The 12,250-nt window shown below is 43.6% G+C and overlaps 1 protein-coding gene across 1 annotated transcript in view; it reads right to left on the minus strand.

The window, feature by feature from the left end:
- Positions 1–226: 226 nt before the first annotated feature.
- The window catches only part of CCDC60 (coiled-coil domain containing 60), a 111,809-nt gene continuing 99,785 nt past the window's right edge, over positions 227–12,250 (minus strand). Inside the window, exons 12-14 of the mRNA XM_036741718.1 lie at positions 6,447–6,578; positions 4,891–5,080; positions 227–331 (exon numbers count right to left, since the gene is read on the minus strand). Of these exons, the coding sequence (XP_036597613.1) occupies positions 227–331; positions 4,891–5,080; positions 6,447–6,578 (427 nt within the window). The remainder of the gene's footprint in view (positions 332–4,890; positions 5,081–6,446; positions 6,579–12,250) is intronic.

Here is a 12,250-nt window from a genome sequence, read left to right on the forward strand (position 1 = left end):
CTGACCAGGCCTGGGCAGGAGGCAGAGTTGGCTTTCTTCCTCTTGGCTCTTTGGTGGACTCCCTGGGCAGTGGGGCTGCAGCTGAAGGTGGTAGCTCTCTGGGGATTGCCAGGCATCAGCCTCCCAAGGGTTCCCACACTTCCACCTACATTTTCCCCATCTTCCTCAATAGCGTTTCCATCACCAGGCCTGAGCCATCCCTTGGTGGCTTCTGGCTTTGGCCTCTCTAGGGGGGTGGGGCGCTGTGACATCGCATGGGAAGGTTGACCCGAGTCCGAAGCCACTTGATATAGTCCACTTGGGGCATTTGGACAATATGTTCTCGTACAAACTGTGGGAAGAAAGTCAGAGACATGGTAAGCAGATGTGAGCAGAGAAGTGGGACTCTTCCTGTGGGGGAGCAGGGGCTGGGGGCCCCATGGGACAGGCTCATGGAATCTCAGAGTTGGAAGGGACCTCAAGAACCACAGTGTCCAAAAGATGGCTACCCGAATAAAAATCCCCTCTACAACACTGTCCACAAGGAGTCCTTTGACTCTTGATTGAAGACTTCCCATGACTTCCAGAGATGGTCCATCTCCTTTGTGGGGAGGCAGAATGGTGCAGTAGAAAGAATGCTAGCTCTGAAGTTCAAGGACCTGAGTTCAAATCCCACTCCTGACCCTTTTGTTGTTGTTCAGTTGTGTCCAACTCTTCATGACCCCATTTGGGGTTTTCTTGGCAAAGATACTGGACTGGCTTGCCATTTCCTTCTCCAGCTCATTTGACAGATGGGGAAACTGAGGCAAATTGGGTTAAGTGACTTGCCCAGGGTCATACAGCTAGTGGATTTGAATTCAGGTCTTCCTGACTCCAGGCCTGGTGCTCTATCCGTTGTCCCATCTAGTCACCCCACGAGCATCTAGCAGCCTTGATGGCTTGTAGAAAACTTGGATGAGTTCATTTCATTGGACCTCAGTTTCCTCATGTGTAAAGTAAGGAGGTTGAAGTAGAAGGCCTCACATCAGGAGCCCCTGCTAGCTCTAGACCTGGGATCTCATAAGTCCAGTCAGGATTGGGGCGGAGTAGGGTGTGCCTTCATCCCAGGAGCCATCGTCCATTCCCTAGTGGAAGGAGCCAGCTGGAGGGCTCTGATTTTTTCATGGGGCCAGATGCTTCTCATGTGAAGGACCTGATTTTCAGGCCTCTGCCTGCCTACACCACCATCCACATGGCACAGTGGATCTGGGTTCGAATCCTAGCTTTGCTTCTTCCTGCCTGCGTGACTTTGGGAAATTCACTTATTCCTCCTCTGTCACAGGAGAGTTTGTACTTGGGGACCCTCTCAGCTCTCCATCTTGAGCCTCTGTTCAACACTGTGACCATGGGGCAAGTAATTTAACTTCTTGGAAACTCAGCATCCTCATCTATAGAATGGAAACAGTAACCTCCACCACACCAATGTCACAGGGTGGTTCATAGGGTCACCTCTGGAGCTGTGAATGACCTCATGGGCCAACTGGTCCGATCCCTTCCTTTTGACAGCTGAAGAAACTGAGGTCCAAAGGAGGGAAGGAACTTGCCCCAGTCACACAGGGAGTAAGTGGCAGAAACAGGATTTGAATCATGGACCTGGGGGTCATGAAACGAGAGCTGTAATAGACCTTAAAGGCTGATTGAGCCCTACCCCCCTCATCTTGCAGAGGAGGAAATGGAGGTCCATTGAGGTTAAATGACTTGTATAAGGTCAAGCAGCTACTCGTAAGGGATAAAGCTGGGATTGGAAACCGAGGCCCCTGACTCCAAATCTGGAGCTCTTTCCCACAATGGTGCAAATATGAAAATGGATAAAAAACACTTTGCAAATTTTAAAGCTCTCTATAAACCTGGGCTATTATTAATAATGTAGGGTCATTTTGGAGAAAATTGCTTCTCTTTATTTTTCCTTTTTTCTCTACATTTCTTCTGATTTTTTGTCTTTGACAAATTCCACATTCCCTTGGACATCAGTGAAAGTCTCTCGGCATATACACCCTTCTCCTCCCTCCACCCCCAGCTGCCTGAAGGGGCCTCTCAGACAAGCCGGGAAACCGATTGGAGGCTGCCAGCAGGCAGGCGCTTTGTGGGTCTCCATCAGATCTTTACCACTGACAGACAGGTGATGGAGCATTTGAAGTCCATCACGGTAAACCCCAATGCCCCCCTACTCTGTGTATTAAGGCAGAACTAGGCGTGTGCGGGAGGGATCTCGACCTTGACTCCCACAGCCAATTGTTAAATTTTCAGTGTGAGTTTTTACACCTCAGAAATGAGCAAAGGCTGCAAATCAGAGCTTGATTTCTTATTTTGTTGATTGTCTAGACTTAAGAAAGGGATGGAGGAAATGTTAATGTGGATTAAATTTTAAAGTGTGTCCTGTATGCATCCCCTCCCCCTCCTCAGAGAGTCAGTTGTTAAATATTTACCAGAATTCCCCTGGGGAGGATAAACATCTATCAATGAAGCTGGACTTTATGGCTGTATTATGTGCTGGGGACAGCAGTCCTGGGCATAACTGGGGCTGGACAAAATGACAGCCAAGTTTGAGCCTTGACCTTGGACCCATGTGGCAAATACCAGTACAGCCCATTGAATTAAAAGCGCAGCTCGATGGTCTCAAGAGCTCTGTCTACCTATCCTCGAGCCGAGTGGACTTTTGAGCCCTGTACAATCAAGAGTGGAAGAGCAGCGCCTGAGAGTTCTGTGGCATTGTGGCGACGGCGTTGGACTCTGGGTCTGGAAGACTGGAGTTCCAGTCCTGCTATGGGCACTTACCATCTGTGAAACCCTGGGCAAGTCACTTGTCAGTTTGCCCGTCTGTAAAATGGGGGTAATACTAACTCTTACCTCACAGCTCTATTTTCAGAATCAAATGACATGACATGTATACTTAAAGTACTCTATAAATTCTAGTTAGTATTATTAGTGGGGAGTCTATAGATTTCCTACAGGGGCTTGGATTTCTCAGGATTGAGCCCACCGACCTGCTTGTTTAGAGCTGGAAGGGACTAGCCCATACTACTCATTTTACTGAGGCCCAGAGAGTTTAAGTGACTAGTCTAGAGTTAAACAAGCTGTGCAGCTGAGAGCCAGGATTTGAACCCAGATTGTCTGATTGCAGATCGCTGTCACTTTCTATGACATCACATTGATTCTCAAGTCAGACTCAGGTATGGTTCTGGCACTTGGGGAGGCCGGGGCGGGAGGAGGAAGGGAACAAGCATTTAGTAAGCAACTACTATGTGTCAGGTAAAGTTAAGTGCTTTACAAATATCATCTCGTTTGATTTGACTTGGGGAAGGGCAGAGCTCTATTATCTAGCTTTCCTAGGACATTTCACTGCCATGGGCATCTCTCTTTTGTGCCTTCTTTGAGGTAAGGGACTATTTTTTTGGCTTCGTATTCTCAAGTACGTGGAACAGTGCCCTGGGCATGTAATAATTATGTGTTCAAAGGATCCCAGATCTAATGCTGGAAGGAACCCTCAGAGTCCATTGAGACCAGCTCCCCTTGTTTTACAGATGAAGAAACAGAGGCACAGAGTGGCAAAGCGATTTCCTCCCAGTCACACAAGCAATATGCATCAGAGTGGGGACCCCTAAAACAGTTATGCTCTAGTCCAACCAACTCATTTGGACAGATATGGTGAGGCCCAGGGGAATGAATGGATTTATTCCTGCAGGTCACAGTTCCCAGTGGAGGGGATTAGAACACAGTGCCTCTAGATTCCTGACCCAACCCTCTCTTCTCACTGTACTTTGTTCCTTTCTTGCTGAATTTCTTTAATTGACTGATGTGCTGAGCAGTGGGAAGAGATCTAGGGGAGCCATTTGTTATATGTGTATTTTCTTCCTCCTAGAGTCATAGGGGTTGTGGCCTCCTCCAAGTGGTGGAGGGTTGAATCTACGATGATCAGTCATTAGTACACAGCTCTGCCCACCATGTTTTGGATACTGGAATTGTTCTGAGATCCCACCTCAATAACCTAAAGGCATGATTAGGGGCAGCTGGGTGGCACACTGGGCCTGGATTCAGGAAGATGTGTGTTCAAATCTGGCATCAGACACTTACTAGCTGTGTGACCCTGGGCAAGTCACTCGTCCTGTTTGCCTCAGCTTGCTCATTTGTAAAATGTTCTGGAGAAGGAAATGGAAACCCTCTCTAGTTGTCTTTGCTAAGAAAATGTGCAATGAGGTCACAAAGAATTGGATATGACTGAAATGACCCCACAACAGCAACAACAGTTATAACAGAGAGCAAGCTAGACTCAGAGGAAGGGAAACAGTCCCTGTTACCCTTCTCCATGAATGCAAACATGACTTGAATAATCCCTGAGCAGCAGTGACCCTTGAGATCTGTGCTCACGCAAGAAATGAGGTTTCTTTCTGAAATTTCTCTCTGGGGTTTCACATTTCTGGTTAAGCTTCTGGATTGAAACCATCCTGGTTCTTGAAACCATCCAATGTTCTGTCCATCCTGCATGCTGAGGTTCAGGCTGACTCATTGTTGGCAGGCATTTTTATTTGGAGAAGGACCTAAGTCCCTCAATGGAATCCGGTGAACACATGGGTGACCATGGGTGAGAACATGGGATAAGTCCTCGAAAACATTTGTTAAAATATAGATATTACACATGAGAGGTCACCTTAGTAATACTTTAGCATGAATTCCTTCCTTAGATTAGTTCCTTTTACCTAGCAAGATTCTGAACCAATGGGGGAATTGGACGGGGGCATTTCAGTAGGGGCAATGGGGTTAGAGGTCAGAGAGACTCCAGTCAGTCAAGGGGCTGCATACAGGCACTGGAGAGGTAGAGGAGTGATTGTTGGAAGTGGACAGAGGGGCCAGGGAGCAGGCTTTATTGATACTTACCTCAATGGCCACAGCGATGTCAGGGGAGCACAGCTCCCATGTACGGAGGTCCTGCAGCACTCTGAGGAGGACATGTGGACGGATTCTGAGGTCCAAATTCTCTCCATGCTTTTGCAATTTTTGTAGGATTTTCTTGGCAGGACGATATTTCTTTAAGTCTTCCGGGAGTTTAGATAATAAATCAAAGTACCTTCATTTCCAACAGAAGAGATCCAGTTAGAGGAGCTGCTAAAGAGGTTTTCTTTGGGGGTCCCTCAAGGCCTGAGCTGCAGTTACTTTCATTTATACAACAAAGTAGGTGGGCTAGAGATTCTCTAATGCCCATTCTCTGTTCTTATAATCTCTAAGGCCCCTCCCAAGTCTGACATTCCCTGTTCTAAGGGTCCTCCCAAGTCTGACACTCTCTGTTCTAACGTGCCTTACAGGCCTATTGATTCCATGTCTTAAACTTCCAAGTTGCCCCAGGAATCTCTCTAATAAATGCTGGCTGAATGTCTCTGTATCTCCATCCCTAGCACAGTACTTGGCATGTAATAGGTTCTTAATAAATGTTTGTTGATTGAGGCCAAACCACCAGGGTATCACTGTAGTAAGCAACTACTTGTAGAGGGCTAAAATCATTCCTCAGTCTTTGCTTAGAGTCATTAGTGTCTCTTTGGGAGTTTTCTACTTACTCCCATGAGAGATGTGCAGATGTAGAGAGTCCACCCCAAATGTTCATATGGACTATTTGTGCCTGACCTGTGGTAGAGCCTTCTGAGCTTGTATTGGTCTGATCAGCCACAGTTGGACACACTGAAACTTGACACTAGTATAGTGATATCATTTTGGTCCTCTTTGAGAATGAAGGACAACAACAACTCACTCCTATGGTTTATTGGTTTATTTTCCCTAATCCCACAATTCTCTACTTTCTGCATTATGGCATTTCTTGGCTCTTGGGAGTCTTTGTCCATAGCAATGATGCCACATTCTTTGTATATGTAGTTTTCTGCTATTATAATGTGATCTCCTTGAGGTCAGGAACAATTTTGCTGTCATATATTTGTATCCTCAGAGCTTAGCACAGTTCCTGGCACATAGTAGGTACTTTTTCATTCATTCATTCATGGTCCCTGAGGTCCCTTTCAGCTTTAGATTTATGATTCTATGATCAAGGATGAGAAGCAGTGTTGCATATTGGAGGGAAGACTGGCCTGGAACACAGAAAACCTGAATTTTAATCCCAGCAGTGCTTCCTAAAACTATTTGATTTTTGGCAAGACCTTCCTCTTCTCTGTGCCTCAGTTTCTTCCTGTCTAAAATGAGGCTCTTAGACTAGATACTCTTAAGGTTTTTTCTAGTTCTGATTTTCTAGGATTTTTTTTTGTTTTAGCACCAAGGACAGCAGCTTTGCTAAGCTCAGAGTTTGGGCTTTTTCTGGAGTTCCTATCTCTAGCCAAGGGCACTTTGGGTGTGATGCTTCTCTATAGCCCAAAGAACACCTAGGATTATATGTATGTTAGGAAACACCCTCCCAGATGGGACAGTCAGTTGGGCTAGTTTCCATTCCTTACCAGTGGTTAGCCAACTCCTCGGCATCTCCTCTTGTTATAGTGATAGGATGTCTCATTTTTTCTATGTCTTCATAAAAATTGGAGACAATGCTGAAAGCAAAAAACTTCTGGAAGCCTCTTTCTTCCTGCCTCCTATAAAACAGGTTATGAGAGGGGAAGAGAATCAGAATTCCATCATGGCCAGTTGACAGCCTCCCCATCCTTCAAGGTCTAGCTCAAATGTCACTTCTTTCAAGTACAAAGCAATAACTTCTCTGGAGGTATTTTGTCTTCTACTTATTAACTTCTCTAAAGCCTCAGTTTCCTCATCTGTAAAATAGAGATGATAATAGCATCTACCTCACAGGGTTGGGCTGATCATCAAATGAGATAAGGTATGCACAGTGCTTTGTAAACCTTAAATCACTATGCAAATGTGAGCCCTCAGCAAACAAGGAAGATCTGAAACCAGGGACCCTGTATTATTTATCATTGTGTTCCAAATGGGTAGGGCAGCTAGGTGGCACAGTGGATAGGGCACTGGGACTGTAGTCAGGAAGATCTGAGTTCAAATCCAGCTCTGTGACCCTGGGCAAATCATTTAATTCCTGTTTGCCTTGAATCCTCATCTGTAAAATGGTGACGCACTAGAGAAGGAGATGGCAAACCATTCCAGCATCTTTGCTAAGAAAACCCCATGAGGTCTGTCAACGTGGAAGTTTGGTTAAAAGAGGAAAACAAGCAAGGTGATATGTGTATGTGTGTGTGTGCATATATATATATGTATGTACATATACACACATATGTATACATACACACATGTATGTATATACATATATAGTTTATTCTCTTAAGCTAGTGGAAAACACGTATGCAGGGGAGCCAGAAAATAATTCTGACTCAGAGATAAGGACATTGAAGAAGACCTTTTATACACTTAGAGCAATCCCAACTTAGGATGTTTGTGTCCCCTAAAATTATAGTCTCCATATGCATTTAACCATAAGATGAGAAAGGAATTTTCTTAATTGGATAGGTTACAAATACAGTAAGATAGGAGATGTGTTAAAGTGTCTATTGAAATTATAGATCCAGGATATCTGTGTTTCTTCTATCATTAATATGATGCGATATATCATAACATAGCATATGTCCATAAAATACTAAGACAAGGAAAGTCCCATTATTCAAGATAGTGTCTGGTTCAAGGCACCTTATCTTTGGTAGTCATAAAAAGAAGAATGCCCCAGGTCAGCTTCATCTAGCCTTACATGTAGTTGCTGACACAGGAAGGGGCATTTTGAGCTCACTCAGACAACAAAGCAAAGCATGTCTGTTATGCCAGAGCACACAAAGAATTATGGTAGGTTAAGCTCAGAGTGGGCCAAAATGTCTCTCCTAATTGTCCAATCCAGGTTTTAGGCCTTTCTCAGCTCTGGAGGGTTTCAAATCGGTTTGTAGAGGGGTCCACAGGTCTCACAGAATTGGATGTTACTGAACAACAATAATCCCAATATGTGGTAAGGTGAATAGAGAGCTAGCCTTGGAACCCAGAAGACATGGGTTCAAATCCTGCCTCAAACCCATATTAACCCTAGGCAAGTTACTGAATGTCTCAGGGCCCCCAGTCATTTCTTCAAGACTCTAAATTGTAAAGAAAATGCTGACCTATATTAATAGAGGGAGTTTCCTCATTCTATCCCTATCCCCAACTTATAAGAAGACAGGATAAGGGGCTCTGGATGGGTTGACTGGTTGGAGGGAACATCCACACATGAGAGGGATCCCAGCTCTATTGGAGGATGTGACTGTCCTTCCAATTTGACTAGTACAGTGTCCTGTAGTTTAATTCTATTGAGCATCTACTCTAGGCCAGGAGCTGGGAATACAAAGACAATAGAAATGGTCCCTGCCTGCTAGAAGCTTATGTTCTTTTTTTGAAAATATACAAGGTAATAGAGGAGGGGAGGGAATGACAAGAAGAGTCCAAAACAATCAACATTTTTAAGCACCTACTATGTGCCAGGCACTCTGTTAGGTGCTGGGGCTACAAAGATTAAAGAACAGACTGTGAACTCCTTGATGGCAGGGACTGTTTTTTCTCACCTTTCTTTGTTTCTCTTGCATTCAGCAAAGTGCCTGGCACATAGTAGGCACTTAATAAATATTTGTTGTCTTGATTGAATATTCTATTGGGGGAAACAAAGTATATATGTATATAAATGTATATGCTTGTATATATATATACCTAATTAAAACACTATGCACAATGAATACGAGGAAGATTTGGAAGGGAGTTCAGTAGGAGTTGGGGAGGACCAGGAAAAGTGTCAGGTACAAGTTGACTTGAGATGAGTCTTGAAGGAAATTGGTGGTTTCAAGAGGTAGAGGTAGGAGGGGGTGCATCCCGGGGGCTCCAGAGGTGCAGAGTGGGATTGGACTGACATGAAAGGTCAGGTAGTGGTGGCCAGGGATGGGAGTTCCAGCCTCTACTACCTATAACTCAGAACCAGAGGGATTCTGAGTGGAGCCATAGGAAAGCAGGTATCAGGTCCTTCTGGGTAATGTTGCTAATTTTGATCTGATTATCAGTGTCTGTGCAAGAGCTGGAAAGAGATTGGAAAAGGATAGATGCCCAGCACCTGGGCAGAAGATGAATCCTTACTTCTGTCTGTTGGGCAGGGGAGGAGTGTGGAGTCCTAGTTTCTGACTGGTTGAAGAAGAGGGAGGAATGTTTGAGGTACCTTCCTTATAAGACAGGTAAGTCAATCACCTACTCTGTGCCAGGTACTGGGGATGCAGTTACAAAATGTGAAATAATCCTTGCTCTCAAGCAACTGGAATTCACTCTAATATTGAGTCCCTTACTTCCCCCAAGGTGGGCACATAATTAGATGTTTAGTAAATGCTTATGAAATAAATGAATTTTTATAGTATCTTTTATTTCTTTGTGGGAGTGTTCCAGTGGGTTTATGCCAGTGGGGGTAATGGGGTTGTTGTTGGTGGTGATGGGGATGGTGAGAATACATTGGCTGCAAATGCAGCTGAGAGTCTTTCCCACATGCCAGATGTGGTCCAGATGTGCAGCTGGCTTTTGCAAGAGACTATGAAGCAACAAGGGGTGACCGTTAGTGACTGAGGATGAAGCCAGAATATTGATTTCTCTCTAAGCTTCTCCTTGAAGAGGCCAGTCCATCAACACCACTGATAGAATTCTCATCCGGTGAAGATCCCTATTTTAGGTGTTCTTGGATGGGGAAAGGAGAAACAAAGGAATGAACCCTGGTGGAGCTTCTAGCCAGTCCCTGGACAAGTCCCAAGACAGGTTCATTTAATGTTCATACCAACATCCCCCTCATTTTTGGCAGGCAGGGTGGCCAATAGAATTTGTATACTTTACTATCAGAATATATTTAGACATTTACTGGTGACAGAATAGGTTCTTGGCACAGTGTTTTCCAGGCTGTTTTGTTGTCTTCCATCCATAGGCCTGGAAGAAAGGAAGCTTCTTGCCTCCAGGGCATGAGTCTTCCCCTTCCTACCCCTATCTCTCAGAATCTCACATTGGGCTCAGGAGGACAAATTGCTCCTCCAACTTATTCTTTCCCCTGAACCTCACTGCCTCCCTTCCCTGCCACCACCTTTATAACCTGCTGCCCTACCAGACTTTGATCCCTCTTTTCAGACTTAGTTCTATCACTCACCACCCCTCCTCCCCTTCCCAAACCTCACATCCCATCCAACATCAGAGGTGTGTGGCAGCACCCTTGAGCACTGAGGGGGAGAAGTGATTTGGCCACAGCTTGTCAAACAGCCCAGATATGCCAGAGATGGGCTTTGAACCCAGGTATTCCTAACTCAGTCCATACTGACTGCACTATGCTGCTTCTATTTTTTCTCCTTTTTAATAGTTCTTAAAATGTATTATTTATTTATATAATTCTTTTCTTTTTAAACTTTGAGTTCCAAAAGCTGTCTTCCACCCCTCCCCCACCCACTGAGAAGGCAACCAATATGACATCAATTAAACATGTGAAATCATGTAAAACATACTTCCATATTAGCCATATTTCAAGAAAAACGAAGTGAGAAAATTATACTTCAATTTGTACTTAGAATTTGTCAGCTCATGCTCTCCGGAGGTGGATAGCTTTTTTTTCATCATGAATCCCTTGCAATGGTCTTGGGTCATTGTATTGATCAGAGTAGCCAAGTAATTCACAGTTGATCATCATTACAACTTTGCTGTTACTGCGCACAATGATCTCCTGGTTCTTCTCATTCTACTTTGCATCAGTTCACATAGGTCTTGCCATGTTTTTCTGAAACCATCCCTCTCGTCATGCCTCACAGCTCAACGGCGTTCAACAGTCATATACTACAACTTACTGAGGCAGCTAGGTAGCGTAGTGGATAGTGTGTGGCCCTGGAGTTAGGGGAACCTGAGTTCAAATCCAGCCTCAGACATTTAACTAGCTGTGTGACCTTGGGCAAGTCACTTAACCCTGTTTGCCTCACTTTCCTCATCTATAAAATGAGCTAGAAGGAAATGGCAAACAACTCAAAGATCTTTGCCAAGAAAATGCCAAATGGGGTCACAAAGAATAGGATATGACTAATCGACAAAACAACAATTCAGCCATTCCCCGATTGATGAGCAGTCCCTTAATTCCTAATTCTTTGCCACCACAGAAGAGCTGCTATAAACATTATTCTAATATGAGTCATTTTCCTTTTTCTTTGATCTCTTTGGGATACAGACCTAGCAGTGGTATTGCTGGGTCAAAGGCTATGCAGTTTTAATGCCCTTTGGGCATAATTCTAAATTGTTCTCCAGAATGGTTGGACCAGTTCACTACTCCACCACCAATTCAGTAGTGTATTTTTCATTCATCTCCAGCATTTGTCACTTCTGATCGGTATGAGGCGGTACCTCAGAGTTGTTTTAATTTGCCTTTTTCTAATCAATAACCCACCCAGCAAAACTGAGTATAATTCTTCAGGAGAAAAATGGATATTTAATGAAATAGAGGACTTTCAAGCATTCCTGATGAAAAGACCAGAGCTAAATAGAAAATCTGTCATTCAAACAGAAGTCTCAAGAGAAGCATAAGAAGGGTAAACATGAGAGTAATCATAAAGGTCTCAATAAAATTTGACTGTTTACATTTCTATATGGGAAGGTAATAAACGCAGAATATTTTTAGAGCATTTTTTGTAAGATTCTAGATAGCTTTAGTTTCTTATGAAAACTGCCTGATTATATCCTTTGACCAATGTCAGTTGAGGAATGGCTGTTATTTTTTATAAATTCAACTCAGTTCTATACATAGTACAGATTTGAGAAATGATGCCTTTATCAGAGAAATATGCTGTGAAAAATTTTAATATTATTTCACTGTCTATGGTACCTTTTAGAAAAATGTAGTTTCCCTGATTATCCCTTTTAATTAGGTATGTTTTTGCTTTTGCTTTGTCTGAGATCATGATCACGACCCCTGCCTTTAGTTCAGCTGAAGCAAATTAAATTCTGCTCCAGTCCTTTATTTTAACTCTGTGTTATTCTGTTTAAGTGTCTCTTTTGTAAAGAAGATATTGTTGGATTCTGGTTTCTAATCCATTCTGCTATCTGCTTCCATTTTATGGGTGAGCTTATCCCACTCATACTCACAGTTATGATTACTATGTATTTCTCTCCATCCCATTTTCTTCTATTTCTTCTTTTCTCTCTCTCTTTTTATCCTGTCCCTACTCAAAAGTCTAATTTGCTTCTTACCACTGTCTTCCTTAACATGTCCTTCCTTTTGTGATACATACACATTTCC

Source organism: Trichosurus vulpecula, chromosome 1, assembly GCF_011100635.1.
Source record: "Trichosurus vulpecula isolate mTriVul1 chromosome 1, mTriVul1.pri, whole genome shotgun sequence".
In the NCBI taxonomy this organism is placed as follows: Eukaryota; Metazoa; Chordata; class Mammalia; order Diprotodontia; family Phalangeridae; genus Trichosurus; species Trichosurus vulpecula.